The sequence below is a fragment of the Myodes glareolus genome, chromosome 21 (assembly GCF_982192425.1).
Source record: "Myodes glareolus chromosome 21, mMyoGla1.1, whole genome shotgun sequence".
Taxonomy (NCBI): Eukaryota; Metazoa; Chordata; class Mammalia; order Rodentia; family Cricetidae; genus Myodes; species Myodes glareolus.
In genome coordinates this window covers 60,780,257-60,802,014 of record NC_142046.1, presented here as the reverse complement: position 1 = coordinate 60,802,014, position 21,758 = coordinate 60,780,257, and the positions used below count along the sequence as shown (strand labels likewise).

Sequence of the window (21,758 nt, the reverse complement as noted above, 5' to 3'; positions counted from 1 at the left end):
ACCTGCATGACGACAGCACCAGCTGACATGGCAGCTGGGATGGGGAAAACTCCACAAGGGCCCTGTCCTGGGCAGTTTTATGTCAACTTGACACAGCACAAGTGTTGGGGGAGGCTGCTTGTTCATTCCCAGCTGCTCAGATCATAAAATAATCACTCAGAATCTATATTATTTGCAATACTGTTTAGCCAATAGCTTAATTGTATTTCTGGCTAACTCTTATATCTTGAACTAACCTATTTCTATTAATCTGTGTATTGCCACATGACTCTGGCTTACTGGCAAGGTTTTGGCACGTCTATCCCTGGTGGTTGCTTCTTTCTCCCAGCATTCAGTTTAGTTTTCCTGCCTAGCTCTATTCTGCCCTATCCAGGCCAAAGTAGTTTCTTTATTCATTAACCAATAAAAGCAACACATATACAGAAGGACTTCCCACACCACAAGAGAAAATGCCTCCATACTATCAGACTGTAGGTAGTCAAACCTGTAAGGACATTTTCTTAATTAGTGATGATGGGGGAGAGCTCAGCCCATTGTAAGTAGGGGTCACCAGGCTTGTGGTCATGGATTCTATAAGAAAGCAGGTTGAGCAAGCCAGTAAGCAGCACCCCTCCATGCTCTCTAGGTTCCTATTCTGCTTGAGTTACTGCCTTGGCTTCTCTCAGTAAACTGTGACCCAGGGTATGTAAGCCAAATAAACCCCTTCCTCCCCAGTTCCTTTTGGCCATGGCTTTCTACAATACTAGAAACCCAGACTAAGAAATCCCCTCTCCTAAATGAAGAGCTGTAGGCAATCTGTGGCCGCTGAGAGAGGGAGAACCAGTTTTCTCCAGAGACATGCTCTCTGATGTTCTTCAGTCTTCCGTGGTCAGCCCTAAACAGAGCACAGATGAACACCACTGAATGGACTCACTGGAGTGGTCGTCATCAACAATGCCAAATCAACCAAACAGGTGAGGATGCAGAGAATTTGGGATTCTGTTACCCTGCTTAATGGAATTGTAAAATAGCGTGGCTCTATGGAAAACAGGATGATGTTTGTTCCTAAAATAAAAAAATAATTACTATACAATGCAGCAATGTCACTCCCATTAACATGTCCCAAAGAATTGTGAGAAACATCTCCAAGAGATTCTATACTCCCGTGTTCACAACAACAACACTACAGTGGCTCAAAGATGAACTGTGGAACCAAGCGTCAGTCAACGAATGAATGGATAACAGCATTGCTCTATATACGGCAATGGCTGTTACTCAGAAGGAACATCACAGACAGATGCTACACTGTGGGTTTTCCAGACACTAAGGACATTGTGTTAAATGAAATAAGTTAGGTATAAAAGACCCGAATTGTATGGTTTCATTTGTAAGTGGAATCTAGATTAGCCAAAACGATAGTTATAGAAAATAGACATAGAACAACAATTTCCAGAAGCTGGAGCCAAAGGAAGATGACTGGCTGCTTCGTGGTGTTTCAGTTTTGCAAGATGAAACAATTATGGAGGGTCGGTCACCAGTAGGATTTCTGTTAACGGGAAGTAGTAACAGCTACCTCTGTGCACTAGGAGAAAAATAACTTGTCATATAATCACGAAGTCCCCAGACGTTGTCCATTTCCACAGACCAGTAAATATCTTTCAGCAAAAAAATTCTTTGGCTTTACTCTGAGATAGATATTTGCAAAATTAAATGCCTTATTTTGTTCTCTGGAACAAAATAATAGACAGGGTCATCTGTTACAGGACTCATGACTATTATCCATGTTGAAGTTTCCTTTCGGAGAACTATTTCAACTCTGTTGTTACTTTTTAGCTATTTTCCAAGTTTTATAACTTTTAGTTATATACCACTTTTACTCTAGCTTTCTCGCTGTGTGTGTGTGTACGTGAGCTACGTTGGGGAATGTGTGGCATAGGCCATATGTAAACAGAGAGTAACTTTGTAGAGTAGGCTCTCTCCTTCCACCCTCGTGTGGGCTCCTGGGATCAAACAGGATGCCTCTCTTGGGCAGCAAGCACCTTAAACCACTGCACTCTCTCACTGAACTCTTGATTCTCTGCATAATTACCCTCAATGTTTGCTGTACTAAGCTCTGTGGTTACTGCATAAGAGAGGGGTTTAGCTTTTCTGCTTATTGTATCTCGTCTCACAAATGCCTAACTCTGAAGACATTCTTTGCCTACTACAAGTCATTGCAAATCCACATCAGTCCTATACCTATTGGTAGAGCTGGTTGGAATTTGAAATTGCTAATCACGTAAATCTTGTCCAGAAAGACACGAGCCATCATCTGGGGGCTTTGGCAAGTATCTTTTTGCTCGAAGCAAGGGTAGTAGGTCGTGGGTTTTCATAACTGCTTGAGCAGTATCAGCTGTGAATTTTTCAGAGCCTAGACACCAGGGAAGTAACGGAGAAGGAAACTTGTCCGCACTATTTTTTTTTTTAAAAAAAAAAAACCAGTTTTTGAAAAGACTTATCTTGTGTATATGAGTGTTTTGCCTGCATGTGTGTATATGCAGTGCATGCACCTGGTGCCTGTGGTAAAGGTGTCAGAAAAGGTGTCAGATTCCCTAGGACTGGAGGTGTAGGAAGTTTGGGTCACCGCGTAAGTGCTGGGAACAGAACTCAAGTTCAAGAACAGAACTCCCTGCAAGAGCAGCAAGTGCTCTTTACCACTGAGTCATTTCCCTACGCCGACCACACTTTTTCTTACACACATCCCAGAGCCTGAGAAAACAGACTATGATGGTGAGTGTGTGACGGGCACGTTGGTACAGCCGCCTTAGCACACACAGCTCACCAAGTCCACAGTGTCTGCGATCAGAGGTTTCATCCATCACTTGATGAAGTACGAACAGTTGAAGGAGACGCTGGTGACCAACTGAAGATGGCTGTGTTTACAGCACTCTGACCCCAGCTGGTCCTAACGAGCATTTTTTCAAGGATAAGATATAAAGATAATTTTTTTGTATGTCAAGTTCAACATCACATGTTACAAATATACCAGACAAATCCATATCCATGCAATATCAGTACAGTAACAGATATTCCAAACGGTGTTAGAGACAGTGATATTTAGCAAATACTCCTCAGTTTTACCTTTCCTACCCCTACTGTTAGTACAGACATGAATATTTATGCAGACAAGTGATGGCTGCAACTTCTGCCAGCCAGACGTAGTTCTCCAGTCTCTCCTGCTGAGGGCGCTGTGATCACATCACTGGGGAGGTAGGGAGCGTTTAGGATTAATTGGCGAATGTAGCATATGTAGTGCATTATGGCTAAAAAATGAATAGAAAAATTGTAAAAAAAAACACCCAGGAAACTCACAGAAGAAATGGTAATGGCTGATAAATGTATAAAATCATGAGCAAATGGAAGGATAATTGAAATATTTTGATCAGTATCCTGGACAATGTGGAAGATAGTGGTATTCTGAATCTATGGCTTTGGATGAGTACGAAACAGGTGCTGTCAGGGCAGAAACTGTTCCAGGGGTAAATACAGCCCTTTTTAAAAAGTAATTTTATTTATTTATTTATTGTTTATTTATTATTATTATTTATTTATTTAATTTTTATGTGTGTTGGTACTTGGCCAGTGTGTATGTCTGTATGAGGGAGTCAGAGCCACTGGAACTTGAGTTACAGACAGCTGTGAGCTACCATGTGGGAACTGAACCTGGGTCCTTTGGAAGAGCAGCCAGTGCTCTTAACTGCTCAGACATCTCTCCAGCCCCAACACACCTCTTTGTGAAGGACATTTTGACAATATCCAATTCTACACACACTGCACATAGAGAACACAGTACACTTTTGAACAATGAATATGATATCCATAGCTTTGTCAGAAAGAAAGAACCTATAAATGTTTACTAATAATTTCTCTTTATATGATGTTATTAAATATTACAGAACAGTAAAGGAAATATTTAGGTTTTAGGCAGTAGTGATTTGGAGCCTTCTTCAAGATACCAAGTTAGATGAAAATTCAAGTTACAAAAAATTGCCTTTTACTTGTTTGGATTGTTTGAGACAGCTTCTCACACAGTAGCCGAAACTGACCTAGAATTCATTGTCATCAGCCTGACCCCACTCTGAGGCCATCTTCTTTCCAAGTGCTGGGGTTCCTGGCAAGAGCCATAAATTCAGGGGAAAAAAAAAACAAAAAAAATTTCTCAGTGTGACTTCTAGGCAGTTAATCTTTGTAGTTACATACGTAGAGAGATATTTGTATCTATTTTAGGCTAGAGATGAGAATCTGGGATGTGAAAGATTCTCAGGTTTACTGTTTATGTTGAATTCTATGTAATAAAATTTCTTTTAGATTTTATCTACATGGGTGTTTTGCCTGCATGAATGTCTTGCATGACACCTTAAATGTCATTTAGTACCTACAGATGCTAAAAGTGTTAAACCTAAGGAACTGGGGTTACAGAAAGTTGCTGGCTGCTATGTGAGCGCTAGGAACTGAACCTGGGTCCTCTGAAGAGCAGTCAATGCTTGGAACCCCTTGAGCTACTCTCCAAATAAAGAGCTAAGTAGCTAATAGCTAGGCAGGGAATAGGTGGAACTCCTGGGCAGAGAGAGAGCTGGGCGAATTGCCTGATTTTGCCAGCAGACTCAAGCAAGAGGTAACTAAGCCACATGGCAGAACGTAGATTTAAAAAAAGTATGAGTTAATTAAGTTACAAGAGCTAGTTGGGGAAAAGCCTAAGTTAAGACCAGGATTTCATAATTAGTAACATGTCTCTCATTTGCAGGTTGGTGGTCCAAAGATAGTCCGGCAAGAAAGCTTGCTACAAGAGGCAGTTCAAACTAATTAAAACCAATTATTTTAGTGAAAGAAAAAATTTTCTCACACGTATAAACCACCACTCTGTTTTTTTGTTCTGCAAAAGGGGACCGTGATGAGGACACGTGTTGAAGTTATAGAACAGACTTGCAAGTAATGGCTCTCTGGGACCAAGAGCCCGCTTATTTTGACCTTGCTCCCGCGAGGGCTCCTGCCGAGACCTTCCTTCTGCGTTTGGTCTAAGCAGGAATTTTCTCACTCTTTGTCCTGGTCTGCTGGAACAGACGCCCGCTGGGTGATGTATCAACAGGAGGCTTGTGCTTCTCTGAGCTCTGAACGCTGAAGGTATGGGCAGGCATCTGAGGAGGGTCCCTTTCTTGTTTATATAGACGGCACCTTCTCACTGGGTCCTGGCTAGCTTTCTTGGTCTACATCATGAATTACTCACTTCTCAAGGCCCATCTCCTAATATTGTCCTGGGGGTTAGGATTTCAATGACTGAAACTAGTACATGTTGTGTGTGCATATGTGGGGGTGGTCACTAACATTCAAACCACAGTTTCTAAAAATATCTAAGTTGTTGTAAAATCTGAAAACATTAAATACATTCAGTACTTGAATCTTCAATTTTACTTTTCTGAAGCCAAAGGAATTTCCTCTTTGCACATCTACTACGTTGATTAGGACTTCGTTTATGCCTCTAACTTGGAGCAACAGGGGTCAGCTAAGTGATTCTGGCCAAGCCTCTATGCAGACTTTCCATCTCACGGCTAGAGCTTGCAAATGACCCTTGAGAACTGTTCTAGGCTTCCTAGGGATTTGAATTTAGGTAACATTAGTTAATGATGGAAACCAGGCCTGACAGTGTGAGCCTGACAGAAGGCTGAGGCAGGAGGATTCCGAGTCGGAGGCTAACCTGCACTATTTACCTGAAAAAGGAGAAAATAAACAGTAAAAGGACCAATGAGATCTGGCTTACCACCCAGGGGAGGGGGAGGAAGCTTGCCCTCTGAGGGATATGACGGTCAAGGGTAATTCTTTGTTTGCCTTAGGAACACACAAGGTCAGTGTGTGCCTTCATAACCCATGTCCAAGTCCATGAGTCCAGCTGGCATGGTTATTATGACTTTACCAGGGAATGTGTGGGGCCTTAGATAGAATTAACTTTGTTAACTGAAAAGCAGCATTCCCAATTCTGGAGAACTAGTTTAGATGCTGCATGAATTCCCTTAGGGGAAACGATGCTTTTACAAGGAGGTACTACAGAAAGAATAACACACACAAACACATGAAAGCACGCATGCACACATGCAAACATGTGAGTGTGTGCATGCGCATGCGCACACACACACAAAGAGAGAAAGGGAGGAGCTGAGATACTGTACCAGAAGCGGGGCCTTCTGCTGCAGTGCAATAATCACCGATTGGTGGTTATGCAAATCTGGGTACCGGTGCTGCTATTCACCCATGTCTGTCCAACCCCCTGTGGACAGCAGAGGTCACCTTAGCCCCCTAAGGTGGCTCACCCAGTCCTGAGTTGACTGATCTTCCTTGGAGACAATGGGAAGCGCTCTGTGGGTTCTTTTGACTAGACAAGAAGTCTAGTTGGTGCTTTGTGCTTGAGGATTCGGTCTCAGGCTTTAGTGGGGAGCAGGGTTGTAACCTCTCGGCACCCCAGAGAAGGGCACCAGAGTCCAAGGACAGGGAAGTGAAGTGAGACAGTGAGGCAGACTCACCCTTCAAGCTGGCCCTTCCCTCCGGACAAATCCATTTCCGTGTGGTGGCTTCCCTACTTCTAAGGCAGTGAGCTAATTTACTGGCAAGCAATTACTAATGCTTCATTTGTTTCCTCATAACTTTTAATATATGCATTTTATAATTAAAATTCTGTTAATACATAACCTTTATCATGGAGTATTTCAAAGTAGCGCATTAACCCTTATCCAGCACCTCTCTTCAGCGCTTGTATTTCAGAACAGCCGCCCACATCCCTGGTATTATTTCTGTCTCATCCCTACCCATGTTGTTTTCTCTATATTCTGGTTATATTGGAGCAAAATTTGGACAGTTATCATTACAAAAAGTCAGCCCACTTAAAAATAAAATACCCCTATCAAATATCACTTCCAATTTTCATGTTTCTTCTCTCCCCACTTCCTCTTCTGTTCCTCCTCCTCTTCTCACCCCCTCCTTTTTTTGAGGTCTATTCCAGGGCTAAGTGAATGTTCTACCACTGAGCTGGCTTCAGCCCCTTCTTTGTTTGCTGATGTTTGTTTGTTTGTGCAAATCTAGATCCAAAAGTCCACACACTATATTTGACTGATAGGACACAAAATCCTTTTTTTCTGTTTCAAAAAAAGTCTACATTTTTGATTTCTGTCTGCACATTTTTATAAACATGTATTTTATCTGCATGACTAGCAGATGAAGCAGGCAGAAGAGATGCTTATTTTTCACTTAGCAAATCAGCCATGGTACAGAGAGACAAAGTGAGCAAAATCACCAAACTCACCAAGGAATTGGGTCACAGGACAGGAAATCCAATTTTTTAGACCAACAGTTTGGTTTTTTTTTTTTTTTTTTTTTTTACAACTGAAAATTGGGACTTCTACTTAATGAGTTTAAAGCAGCATTAAGAATCGCAGAACATTCTGAGAGTCTTGAAAAGCCTTGGTGCAGTCTGATGAATGTTTTAGGATTTGCGGAAGTGATGGGCGAGAATAAAGCAGGCGGTATTCTTCACGGAGCCGCTGAGCCTCGGGGCGTGTGCAGCCTTCCGCGGTCCGTGGGCCCGTGTGGCTGATGATGCACTGTCGCACTGTCCAGAGTTTGTCAATACCGAATATTCAGGCAAACCAGGCAAACCAGCGTCCGTTAAGCAGGACTGCCTTTCCCCTGGGGTGGAAGGAAGCCTCTCCTTACTTCCCAGCGCCACCTACTGGTACCTCATGTTTCTGAACAAAACCAACAGGGCAGCCTGTCTGAGGGCTTGGGAGAAAACAGACTGAGACAGTTCTTTTCAAAGGAATAGCTGTGACTTCCTAGGCAAAGATACGTTAGATTTTCTAATAAACATCTTAAACACTGATTACGATACTCCTAAGCATTGTGAGGGCTACTAATTCAACAGGAACCATCAGTGACACACTTTTATGGTTGCATTTGCACCTTTCCGGGCACAGCGTGTTATTTATGCGCGAGGGCTATAGCACACCATCGGGCAGTCGAGCAGCGGGCTGCCACTCCATCTCCAGGCAGTAGCCATTCTTATGTGTTGGTTTCTAGTCCGTTAATGCACCGGTGGACATCGTGGACTCTTTTTAATTTCTTCTTTACTTGGTCATTGATATGTAATATGCAATTAATCAGTTACTTATAACTAAAACAAGCATTTACTCACCTTTTCCAAAGTCTATACCTACAGTTGTTTTATAAAAATACCTGCTCAAATGAAATCTTCAGAAAAGCACTGTTTATAGATCAGCTAGCTCATGATGTTAACAGTGAGGTCAGTCATTTCCAGGGTGACATGCTGCAGGTAATGCGTGAAATCAATGCAACCGGGTGGCTGGCACAGTATTTCAGTCAAATACTGAAGCCAGCTTTGCCGTTGGCCACAGTTCTGGGTCATCACCTCCCCAGAAACACTACCCAGTTACCTGCAAGGGAGCTCGTGACGGAATCTCAGTGAAATGCAGTTTGTAGATGAGTGTGCACACATGCCAAACGTGGTAGCCAGAGGTTGAGGTCAGGGGTTTTCCTCCATTGCTCTTGATCTTACTTTGGAGACAGGGACGACTCTCGCTGGACCAGGCAGTCACTAATTGAGCTGTGTAGTAAGTGGAGCAGGCTGCGTCCCACCGCCTGGCTAGCTTACACCTGAAATAACCACACAGAAATTGTATTAAATTAAGTCACTGCCTGACCCATTATATCTAGCCTCTTATTGGCTAACTTTCACATATTAGTTTAACCCATCTCCGTTAATGTGTATTGCCACATGTGGCTTGCTGGCATGAGTCCAACCAGTGTCCGTCTTGGGCAGGAGAATCATGGCGTTTGCCTGTCTCTGCTTTCTTCCTCCCAGAATTGTGTTCTGTCTTCCCCGCCTACCTGAGTTCCACCCGATCAACTAGGCCAAGGCAGTTTCTTTAATAACCAATGAAAGCAACACAAATACAGAGGGGCCTCCCACAGGGCCAGCAAGCTCCAGAGTTCCGCCAGCACCAAGATTACAGGTGTATACCAATGTGCCAAGGTCTTCACACAGGTGCTAGGAGTCAGATGTGTGTGCATACATGCACTTGGGGAGGTCAAAAGAGGGCACTGAACGTCCTGGAACTGCAGTTGTGAGCTGCTTCTCGGTGCTAGGAATCAAACCCGGGTTCCTCTAGAACAGCAGAGCCAAGCCCACTCTCCAGCCTCTGCTTTTGGGATTTGAGAGTGTCACAGGCAGTCCTGACTGCTACTCCTTATGTAGACCTAACTGGCCTTGAACTCACGGTAATCCTCCTGCTTCCTGTATGCTGGGATTACAGGCAAACACTACTGTAAAATATGATTTACTGGTCAAATCATATTTAAAAAAACGATTCAAGTCAGTGAATCACAATGTTTTCTTTTTGTTTGTCGAGACAGGTTTGTCTGTAGCTTTTGGAGCCTGTCCTGGAACTCACTCTGTAGACCAGGCTGGCTTCGAACTCACAGAGATTTGCCTGTCTCTGTCTCCTGAGTGCTGGGATTAAAGGCGTGTGCCACCACCAATCAGCAAATCATAACATTTTCATGCATGATCAAAACTGTGTTTATGCTTAGCTTTTTAATCTGGTTTTACTACCACAAAGTGCAAGCTTATTTAGGAAACAAATTTGGGTGCATTTTCAGAATTGAGGATATGTAATGTAGGCTACTAACAGAAGAGCCCTTCTCACTTTCATAAGTAGCACTGTTGTATAGGTATGTGAGAAAACACTGTACTTTTCTAGGTTAGGATGGAATGAACTTGACCTAATTTAGACTCACCTGGCTTTGCTGGCAGACTTAAAGAACCAAGAGTAGGCTGCTGCACACAGGCATAGGCATGCCACAGCATGTCTGTTTAGGTCAGGAACAGTCTTGAGCATGTTTTCACCATCTGCTTTGAGACAGGGTCCCTGCCTTCCAATCCCACCCAGAAATGCTGGAATTACGTAAGTACACTGCCACCTCATCCGGCTTTAGCTGGGTTCTCAGGTTTTTAGGCTTGCATGGCCATGTGCTTTACCCAGTGAACCACCTCCCCGGTCCCTATAGCAATGCACTCCTGGATAAAAAAGGTAGTAATGTCCACAGCCTGCCTCCCGGAATTTGCTCTGGTATGCTAGGATGAGTTGTGTGCAGGAATGGTGTTGCTGAAGACTGCATGCTACATGTGGTACTCCTCAGAGGTGTTCTTATTCAAACATTAACCTGCCAGGCAGTTTTGGAAGATCCAGCAACACTGTGGAGGGTCACTCTAGATCCAGGTGACTTAACCCCATGTCCCAGGAGGGTCTAGCTTCCACGCACCTTCTATTTGCATAGCTTAAGGAAAGAAACCAGACACTTCAATTATCTCGGTACCTAGCCACTGCTGACGTGTGGGAGGGTGGTCTGTGGGCTCCTTTGTGTACTCTGTGCCTCCGGACAGCAGAATGCGTGTGGCTGGTCCTCTAACTCAGCAGACCTTTTCTAAGTAAGACTTCACTGGGCAGTCATTTGGGGGATTTCACATAAACAAGCCATTTTAGAAAGAAATTCCATGTTTTCAAATTTAATATATGAAAGGCTTTTGCCATTATGAGTCATGATTCAAAAAGTAGGTTAGGAATGGTAACTGCCATGTCTGCTCACATGTACAAAATAATGAGTCAAGGGAGCTGAATAATAAAACAGAGGAGAACCTGAATGGGTTAGTGTGGGGAACAGAGTGCGCTGCTTTTCCGTAATTCATACCAATGCTGTAAGCTTTATGAAGACAAGAGTACGGTACAGTGATAAAAATCTTCCAGACAACAATGATCTTCAAGAGAATTTTAGAAAAATCATTTGACTTTATTCACTGGTATCCTCTGACCATCCCACACACTCTGAGAGAGAACTGAAATATAGGGCACTCAGGGTTTTGGGTCGCAGGAGAAACCTTGTGGCCCTTTAGTCCAAACAACTGAGAAATGGAGAGTCCATCACGTGCTTGATTTCAGTGAAAATACTGCAGTTGCTGTGGCAATTCTTTACTGAAGAAGACAGCATCTGACAGGAATAAGTCAGGAACAGTATCACCATGAGCCACATTAAAATAAATCTAAAATTACTGTTCCTCTCTGAATTGTGAAGACTGGACAGGAGTAAAAACCACAGTGATAGGAAATCAATGTGAATGATGAGAACAGAGACCCCAGAGGCAAACGTGTAAATATCAGGAAACACCGCAAACAAAACAAACAACCGTCAGCAGGAACACATTTATGAAAGCAAGCAAACGAATGTGTGCCCGTGCAGACCCGGGCTCCAGAGACTTACATTCGTGACTCCGACGCTGTCCGTTAACTGCTGTAGACACTTTCCTTACTTTGTTCTCGAATCATAGTTTACAAGAGTTTTACATTCACCGTTGTGTTAAGAGTATCTCTCCAATTCTTACGAGAAAACAAAAGGAGAACCTCTGTATATACACTAGTACACAGTATGAAAAATGGGTGCGCTTTTATTTTGCCATATTGTGAAAGTAGTCAAAATAAAATATATGGTCAAAGGCAGAATTTGTAGAAGGGGTGACGGAAAACCAAGTCACTTTCTGTCAGGACCATCATAAGATTACAGTAGAAACCCAAGTCCTCTCTGTACAGACAGAATGTAACAGATGCACACGGAGAGCCAGGTGCACAAACACCAGCCTGGTAGTCAGCGAACCAGTGCCTGGACTGCATGTGGCCCAGGGAACACTCCTGTGTGGCCCTGAGCTAAGAATGGTGTGTGCATTTCTAAAGGGATCAACAACAACAACAAAGATGTGGCCTCCGTCTCCCCAGACAGGAAGTGTCTGCAGCTGCGGCCCACAGGGGAGCTCAGCTGGCACAGGGCAACTGCAAGGCCAAGGTCACCACGTCTGCTTCCTCAAGAGCATCTTAACGTTCGGAAACGGATCTTCTGATGTTATTTTCCAGACTCTTTTTTCTTAAAATTTTTTTCTTCAACATCATCAAAGCTCATCCTGTATTAACATAAAGGTAATTAAAAGAAAAAGGCATTACAAGCTAATCACTATGTTCTTACTGGTAGTATAACACAAGACACTCCCTGCTCATTGACAATGGCAAGGTCAGTCTCACCTGCCCACAGGTGTGGCACCTAGTATGCCACACCCCCGAGTGTTCTGGCTCCCACTGTCAGCTTCACCAGAGAGAAGCCTCTGCAGACGCCTGTCGGGCTATCATGATTTCGTGACAGTGTCATTTCCTAGCCGGGACTGGGACTGCGTAGAGGGAGAGGCTCAGGGCAGCAGCACGTGTCCTGACTGGGTGTGATGATGCAGCTGCTCCACCCCCGTGCCTGCAGGACTTCCCGCCGGGGGAGGGGGGGACGACGAGGACTGTCAGGGAACTGTGAGTCTGTCAGAGTGTCCAATTGCTGCAGCAGCAGCAAAGACACTAAGTGATATCTGGCAGGTTCCTTTTCTTAATTTCAGTTATGGTATTTTGGTTTATGAGTAATAAAGCATTTAAAAATATTTAACATCAGTTAAAAATCCTAAGTTTTAAAATAACTACATCATTAGAAGAACATGTTTACTTTAGATATCAAGAAGACATGAATTGGCATCTCCTCTGCCCCTGCCTCATAGATGGGGATAGCATGTTCTCCAGAGGCTGTGCCTGTCCCTCCTCCAGCGTTAGATGAGACTGTAGTAAATCCTATTCCCGGCACCCGCTTCTCAGTATGCCAGGAACAGACTCAAAGGGGAGCAAACAAATTGGCCACAGGAGGGGGCAACAGGTGACGCCGCAGTGCTGATGGGTAGACACAAATTTAGAATTAAGGGATTATGGTCTAATACACATTCCCCCTATACCAAATGCAAAAGAAACTTGGCTATCTAAAAAATGCTGAAGTTCTAGGATATTTACACTAAACTTTTAAATAACTATTAGCCATATCACTATTTTTAATAACATTGCTGTATAATTTTCTTTAAAAAAAACTATTTTGGAAATAAGACCTTACTACTGGCTGGCCTCACACTCAGACCTGCCTACCTCTGCCCCACGAGAGCTAGAATTAAAGGTGTGCAGCAGGAAGCCTGGCTGGCGTATTTCACATATTAAAGAGAGAAAATCCACAATCAAAGTTCAGTGGTGGACTTTCAGAACATTTTTTACACTTCGAAGTCAAATTCCTTTTTACTCTTAGTAAGCATGTCCATTCTCACCCTGCCCTGCCCTGCCCACCACTAGGCCAGTGGCTGAATTAACTAGTTAGTTTTTGAACATTCCACATATACAGAACTATATAATATGCAGCCCTTTGTGATTGGCTTCATTCAGCTAAGGATTTTTTCAAAATTCAACATGTAACATGGATGTATTCATTTTTTAGGTAAACAAGACTCTACTACACAGATAATGCCACATTTTGCTTATCCACTCTGTTTGTGGGTGACCTGTCTTTCCCTAGTTTGGTGTATTAGAGATGTTGCTAGGTACATTGGAGTCCAAGTTTATTATGGAAGAAGCTTATTATTTTCTTGTTAAATGGTGAGTATACAAATTTTGAAGCCATTTCATTATTTAGAGGATATAATCTTGGCTGTCACATTTCTCCAAAGTGAAAATGTCTTTGAATAGTTATTTCTTCATGGAATGCGTACTAAGAATACACCTTGGCAACCTGCCAATCATTTGTAGGCCTGGCTCTTACCTTATTTCTCTTTCCTTGGCTTTGGAGAGTTTCCAATTTTCCATAAATTAAGGCAGCAATAGTTTTTGCATCTCTGGAATTTATTTGCTCTTCCCAAATACTTTTCTAAAATTAAAAACACTCATGTTATCTTTTAAGTACTTAAATCAAAACATGGCATTTCCACACAAAAAGCTTGCTTACTCATGCCTTAACGTTCTTTTGTCCCAAAGCTGTTTGAAATTCAAGTTTCTTCAAGTACATCCCGCTGCAGAGCAGTTAGGACAGTAGCAGGAGCAGAGCTGTGAGGGCACAAACTGACCCCAACGCCTCATGTGGTGGGCGCGTGAGTGTAGAGGGCTGAGCTGAGGAGGGAGCACTGTTGGTCGTCAGTGCTACAAGGGAAACCACGGAGACAAGCGCCCCGTCAAGCTCACATCCTAGCTCCATCATTTAATTTCTTATAGATAACTTAGTAGAAAAAAATGTGTCTTCAATTGTCTTAGAAGGATCAGTACTCTTGTTAAAGTGTCATGGTTCTGTGAAAACCACCTCACTGTACCTGGGAAGACTGCACAGGCCCTTTGTGGGTTCAATTAATGATTTTGTCAACTGAAAGATACAACTTTTGACTCAGTGATCACAGACCTTGGTTTGTTGAGATTTTGACCAGAGCTTTGGTTTCTTTGACTGAAAACCTAACACAGCCAGGCACTGCGGCATATGTCTTTAGCCCCAATACTCAGAGGCAGGTGGATATCTGAGTCCAAGGCCAGCCTGGTCTACAAAGCAAGTTTCCCAACAAACAAAATCAAACCAAACCAACAAAGGGGGAAAAAAAAGGCATATTGCTAGCGGCGCCTCAAAACAAGTATAACCAAAGTATAATCTAAATCCTTAGTACATACTCCTCAAAAAGGCTCAGTTACTAAGGCTATTTCAAAAGCATTACAAAATAATTTCCTTCAATTTTTTTCTTGTAAGGAAACATTTTTTTTTAAAAAAGCAATTATTATAGTAAAAAGTAGCAAATATGGAACTTCACAAAATAAATCGTACAACCCAGAGGCACCAGGCATCAAGGTCTGGTTAGGTGTCTTTCCATTCACAGAGCACCAAGTTCGTCAGGCGGCTGAGAGCATGCAGACCAGAAAACCCTTTAAGATCCCTCCACACAGCACAAAAGATGTCTCAATAAGAAATATTTTTAAAGATGAAGGGACACACTGGAGAGCAGCGGAGCTGGCCGGCTGAAGCAAGGACACACCTTTGACTTTTCATAGCGGTAGAATTTAACACTCGGGTAGGCTTTGATGCCGGCTCTCTGGCACGTCTGGGGGTAAGCCTGGCAGTCCACCTTCCCAGCTTTCACTTTTCCTTTGATCATCTGAAAAACAACAAAAATATCCACAGGTCTTTCCACTGTATCTTCGGCATAAACTATTTTGGTAACTACATAGCCAACATAATATATTTCAGATCTTTATATATTTAAGGATTTGTCATGTTTAAATCTCAGTCTAATTCTTCCCATTTGAGTGAGATTGTCTGTACTTTCCCAAGCCCTTTAAGCTGCCCACTAGCTGCTGTTTGTCCGACATGAAGTCTTTTCTCAGGAGCACCCTGAGGCTTTAACTCTGACCCCAACATCTGTCTTTAATCCTAATTGGCGTTCTTTGTCTAGTGCATGGCTGACCATCTACACTGCCCAGGTCAGATTTCACTCCTTCTGTACTGTCAAGGCCAACTCTGACTCTTTCCCATGCACTGCAGAGGTCACACAGGGTTCCCTCTCAGCAGCAGCACACACGCTGCCATCTGGGTTCCATCCCTCCATCACCAGCTATGTGTGTGGTGCTCTCAGCTGACTTCCGTTATTATCATTCTCAGCACCGGAACAGCTTTAAAGCCACAGGGACCTTCTCTTGACCTAAGCTACAGACACCTTCCTTCTTCATCTTCACGTCTGCTTTATGTTGCTGTCCACGCCTGCCTTGTCTTTCCTACTTTACTTACAGTCCCCAAACCCCACCCATTTCTAGCACTGGGATCTCGTTCTTTACCCTGAGGCCACCAGAGCCCCGCCTCTGCGTATCCACTATAATGTTCTTGTGGTGAGCTCTTATATAATCCTGTGCTAATCTACTCTACGGAACTGCTCTTTGTGAATGCCTCCAAGCACCTCAAACACAAGATATCTGCAATCAGTTCTTCCCCGTACCCTCAGCTCCTATGTCACCTGTCCACCACACACAAAGCTGTGTCTTCACAGCCTGCGTGCAGATCCCCTGCTCCATCACTGCTCTCCTGGACTATGCTGTCCTCGCTGGCTCTGGGACAATCAAAGTGTCTTTGCTGCCTCTGGCTTGAGGCTCATGGCTACAGGAACAAACACAAGCAGGGAGACTAACTAGGTTAGCAGTGCAACCGTAGGATAACAAGGTGCACACACATAAACACACACTCGTGGGCCCCATAGTGTGTTATTAAATGCTTTTAATATTAGCACTTGGGAGGCAAAGGCAGGCAGACCTCTGAGTTTGAGACTGGCCTACTCTGCATGGGGAATTCCAAGTCAGCCAGCATTACAAAGAGGAACCTGTCTCAAGAAAGACAGATTGCAGCTATAGGAACAATTTTTAAAAATTGAGAGATAATTTTTAAGAACTAAATTAAAAATTAGTTTACAATGTTTTAACCAATTATTAAAACATGCATGTGAGTAAAATTTACTTATTTAACCAACTAGACAACAATACTTACCCTAGCCAAGAGTTCAAACTCTGGAGCAAAGTTCTGACAAGGTCCACACCAAGGAGCATAGAAATCGACCACCCAGTGAGTCTTCCCTTCTAAAACTTTCTCGCTGAAAGTCTGAGGTGTTAAATCTACGGACGCTTGGGGTAGAAATCTGCAGTAAGGGGACCAAACATCATTTCTCATTAAACAGAAGCAAAGCAAGCAGCCTACTTCAATCCCACAAGCGTTCCCAAGTTAGCAGTGGTTCAGAGAGTGACGGAATGACGCTTGGTTCTACCTGCATAAAACAGCCTGTCCAAGGGTTTCAAATGCTAGGATTCTGACTCACAGGAAACCGCGCACACGAGAATATACTGCTCTGGATCAGTATTATTCAACAGCACGCAGCAGTTACTCACCCGAGCCCCCAGCTCCTCAGGGAGTAAGCGTCCCTATTCCAGCCGTTGTAACTACTGGAAGAAGGAAAGAGAATACAAAGCTGTAGGCGGTGTTTTCTATTACTGGATACAGTCAAGAAACAATCTTACTGTAGCAATTAAAAAAAAAAAAAAGGGTCAACTAGTTAATGTCACTGAGTGTCTCTTCCCAGAAAGTATATTAAGAGTTATATGACTTCAAATATATTTTTCCTAAGTACTCTCCCAATTAACCCAGAACTGTACGTGATTTTGTGATTCTCCATAGCTGATTCTTGCATTTTTTACAAGAGATTCATGGCTCAATTTTACTTCTTAATAGCGACTGTGTTTTGTTTTGTTTTTTATAAATATTTATTTATTATGTATATATACAATATTCTGTCTGTGTGTATGCCTGCAGGCCAGAAGAGGGCACCAGACCTCATTACAGATGGTTGTGAGCCACCATGTGGTTGCTGGGAATTGAACTCATGACCTTTGGAAGAGCAGGCAATGCTCTTAACCGCTGAGCCATCTCTCCAGCACTTGTTTTGTTTTTTGAATATCTATTTAGTATAGAATGGGTGTACACTAGGGCAGTCCTGGGCTTAGGTCTCAGACTCCAAGCCTAGCAGGTGAATCACAAAGACTGATGTGGTGAGTTCCTTCTCTGCGGCAGGATGGTAGGACTCCTTCCTACCAAGTGTGAGGACTACTGCGATGATGCAGGCCAGGACCGGATGGGAGCAGGACCAGCAAGGACTTAATAACCATGAGTTCTTCCTCTCCCAGCATCCTGACTAGAACATAACTGGCTTTACTGTTCAGTTCCCACATCATCCTCTTCGGGCTCACCCAGTGGTGGCCTCCCGATCACATATGCTGGGCTAACTGCATAACCAAGGATTTTATGAGATGTCTTCAAATTTGAGAGATACTTACTGGTACTGATAAGCTTTATTTGACTTTTGGGGATAAAATCTTATCTCGGGGTATCTCTGAACATTTTCTTGGGTACAAAAAGAATGATACTGCTGGCAGTCCACACTGCCTACACTGATCAGTCCAGTTAATGTCTACAAAAGAACAAAGTCAACACATGGGTCAATGACTGGAGTAAAATTCTCTATAACTTTAAAATAAAAAAAAATGATGTGTATGAGAGTTCTGCCTGCATTTTGTGTGCACTGCCCTTGGAGGGTAGAGGAGGGCACTGGAACCCCTGGGTCTGGAATTAAGATGGGAGAGAGCACTGCATTGTCTCCAAGAACAGCCAGTGCTCCTAACTGCTGAGGCAACTCTACAGCCCTCATGACAGCCTTTGTATGTGTTAAATAATCAATATAAAGTGAGTATTTTATTATTTATCAGGGTCACAGGAACAAAGGATAAAGATTTGAAATATGCCATTTAAACTATTAAATTTATATTTTATAATTAAAGTAATTAAGAACCTCCCATAGTTATTGCAGATGAAATAACTGGCTCACTTACCACGTGGGAAAATATGCATTTCAAAATTTTAATGCCAGTAGCCAAAGCATAATCTAGTGCTTTCAAAAAACATTATTTTTTCAAATTGTTTTTATTGAGCTATACATGTTTTTCCTCTCCCCTCCCCTTCTGTCCTCTCCCATGGTCCCCATGCTCACAATCAAATATATTTTTTTCTAATGGAGGTAAACACTGTCTGATTCACATTCCATTTTTATCAAAAGAGCATCAAAAATACATAATCTTAAATGTTAAGATACAATAACTCTTTTTAACTCTGTTTATTTTTGAGGGATAAATAAGAACTACTGATTTCATTTTCCATTCTAGTATTTAAATAATTTGCTTTCATTCAGTATTTTATAACACTGTTTACAGGAAATTTATATAAATGTTTTACTGTTTGAGCTTATGTTCTGTTTTGCTTAGTTTTAGTTTCTCTATTTTAAAGACAGAGCTTTTATTTTCTTTTAAAGACAGATATCTGTGCCCAGGATAATCTTTGACTCCTGATCCTTCTGGGTAGCCTTCTCAATGCCAGCACCACCACACTTCCTGACTAAGGTTGGTTATTTTTAAGACCCACAATATTGTGAGGAAATGTTATCTGTAAGCTCTAAAAATAAAATGACAGGAAAATTTAAACAGGAAATGAAGATGACCTCAGGGCTAACATTGACAGTATTTTGGTCAGAAGCACATCAGACGGTTCAGTCAGGTCTGTGTAAATCATCTACTTATAGGTTTATCACCTTGATTTCAAAGTAACTGTTAAGCAAACATTCTCATAAGCGTGACATTAAGGAAGTTATGTTACCATACCCGGGCCATTCGCTTCCACTCTGGCATTAGGACCTGACAAGGATGGCACCACGGAGAATAGAAATCGACCATCCAGACTTCGTCATTCTTTCTCTGTTTGACTAGTTCATTGAAAGTGGTGGGTGTCAGAGAGATCACTGAAGGGTTTCTGAGATCCTAAAAAAGAAATAAGAAAAAAATTATTACATATACCAAGTTTTTCATGTACTTCTGGCTAGTTGCTGGGGTACGTGATTTACAAAGTTCCTATTTTAGAGAAATCAAAAGGACACTTAAAAGATATTTAAAAGAAATCTATTATGAATTGCTTTAAAAAGTGAATTACCAAAAAGTTTGGGTTTTGCCAATCAGTTTTCTTAGAAGATATAGTTCCACATTAGCACAGAAATCTCTGTAGGCTGGGAAAAGAGGTACCTTGGAAACTACATAAGTAGAGCATATAATCAAGTTCTGGGAGTAATCCAGATAGTACACAGGCCACACATACCTGTTAATGCTATTATTATATACCAAACACACATAATAATGTTTAGAAATAACCACTTAATTACTTACACAAAGTCTACTACTATTATTTCTTGATATTTAAATAGAGGAGCTATACACCTTTCTTGAGACTGTATATTCCGAATGGAGTTTTAAGAGAGCCTCAGGCCTGTACCACAGGAATTAACACACTAGTTTTACTAGGACAGCCATTAAAACAGCCCCACCCCACAGAAGGACAGAGTAGAATGGACACTCGTGGACAGAGGCCCCTGTAATTATGCAGTAGAATGGACACTAGTGGACAGAGGTCCCTGTAATTATGCAGTCAAGACTGAATGAACACCATGGAGATGCTGTGGATGCAGGCACTTCTATGCCAACAATGCCAAAGTTTCTTGCAGAATGCCTGGCTTCTGCATTGAGAGGAAACAGGCAAATGGTGACAGGTTTCACGGGAAATTCTAATCTCACATATTCAGTAGCAGTGTCTCTCATATACAAGACACCATAGTAGGTAATAACAACAAAACAGAACCAAAGGCTAACATTTAAAAAAAAAAAGTTTTTCATAAAACAATCTTCTGGCACAAAAATAGTAAGTCCTAACACAGCCATCCAAAGTATACATGTAAACAGAAAGACTTCTAGCCACAGTCTCTAGCTGAAAATACCTCTATGAACTCCAAGATTTGTTCCGCAGAATGGTGCCCTTCATACTCATGTATGCTGGACTGGTTGAATACCACTGTCGTTGGATAAGCTTGGATGTTATACTGTGAGGAAGAAGAAATTCATACATTTTACCCATCTGTTTCAATTCCATACAAATCATTTTAGATATTTTTTTTATTTTATGTGTATGGGTGTTTTGCCGGATTGTATATATATGCACCATGTGCTTCTTGGTGCTGCAGGAGATCAGAAGCGGGTGTCTGACCCTGGAACTGGACTTACAGGTAGCTGTTTTCATCATGTGGGTGCAGAAAACCGAACCAGAGGTAAATGTTCTTAACTGCTGAGCCATGTCTCTATACCCTTTAATAGGACTGTAAAACTCTACTCCTGTCTTCTTGGTGATGGAAGAGAAGAATGCACAACAAATTTAACAAAGGCAACACATTAAAGCTTGTACTGATGGAGCTAATTATAATTTATTAAAGTCCAATGGCACCAAAACACAGGAAGTGAGCCAGAGTAATTGATTAGTACGCTCTTCGTCTATTTGCTCGCTTCAAACTAGGAGGGAGGAGACTGTGAGAAGACCCATGGTCACTTTGTCTCACAATGGTACTGGGGTCATCCTAAAGGGCGATGAGCAAATGAACACGACTGTATTTTGCATTTCTTAAGGTCATGCTCTAAGAAAATGGTCATTTTATTCTTTACTCAAGACAGTTCTTGTAGTGTAAAATATTTAATTCCCTTCACAGTTAACATGGGCACCCGCCCAGGCAGCATTTTATAGTTTTAAGGTACAAAGTGATTTCCCCACCTATGGACGTGTGATCCGCTGTAACTGATCTATGGCTCCTCAAGTTGATAAGAACCCATTAGTAAATAGAAAACTTTAAGATTCATAATTCTGGAAAAATAGCAACATTATGAAGTTTTGAAAATGTGTGAATTCAAAGCATTTATTAGGTTAAGAAACTAGCTAAAACTTTACAAGTCGTATTGTCTGCTGTGCTCCAGCCACACACACTCTCACTAGTTAACATTACCAAACCTACCTTACAGATCTGGTAAACCAACAGGAGCATGTGCATGAATGATGGACATGAATGCAGACTTACTTCAGGTGAGTGTACTGTATTTTTAATCCTTACACTTTCCTTAATTGTTTATAACACAGTTACTTGATATATAGAAAAACCAAAGGGTTTAAGATGAACTACTGTTACTCATGATTTTGCACCTTTGGTTGGCATCTACTTTCCAAATTACATAAAGGACACAAGATACTAATGGCTCTTTTATTTATTTCTTTAAAACACACAAACAGCTCCCCCAACTTACTTTATTTCAAACATACTAACGCCACAAGAATAACCTCATAAATACCTACACATTCTCCCTTCCGAATGACTA

The 21,758-nt window shown here is 42.1% G+C and overlaps 1 protein-coding gene across 1 annotated transcript in view; it reads right to left on the bottom strand.

Moving 5' to 3' along the window:
* Window positions 1–10,835: 10,835 nt before the first annotated feature.
* The window catches only part of Dnajc10 (DnaJ heat shock protein family (Hsp40) member C10), a 39,789-nt gene continuing 28,866 nt past the window's right edge, over window positions 10,836–21,758 (bottom strand). The window contains exons 16-23 of the mRNA XM_085680910.2: window positions 20,342–20,443; window positions 19,182–19,337; window positions 17,808–17,941; window positions 16,866–16,919; window positions 16,471–16,618; window positions 14,975–15,094; window positions 13,729–13,833; window positions 10,836–12,025 (exon numbers count right to left, since the gene is read on the bottom strand). Of these exons, the coding sequence (XP_085537036.2) occupies window positions 12,014–12,025; window positions 13,729–13,833; window positions 14,975–15,094; window positions 16,471–16,618; window positions 16,866–16,919; window positions 17,808–17,941; window positions 19,182–19,337; window positions 20,342–20,443 (831 nt within the window). The 3' untranslated portion in view covers window positions 10,836–12,013. The remainder of the gene's footprint in view (window positions 12,026–13,728; window positions 13,834–14,974; window positions 15,095–16,470; window positions 16,619–16,865; window positions 16,920–17,807; window positions 17,942–19,181; window positions 19,338–20,341; window positions 20,444–21,758) is intronic.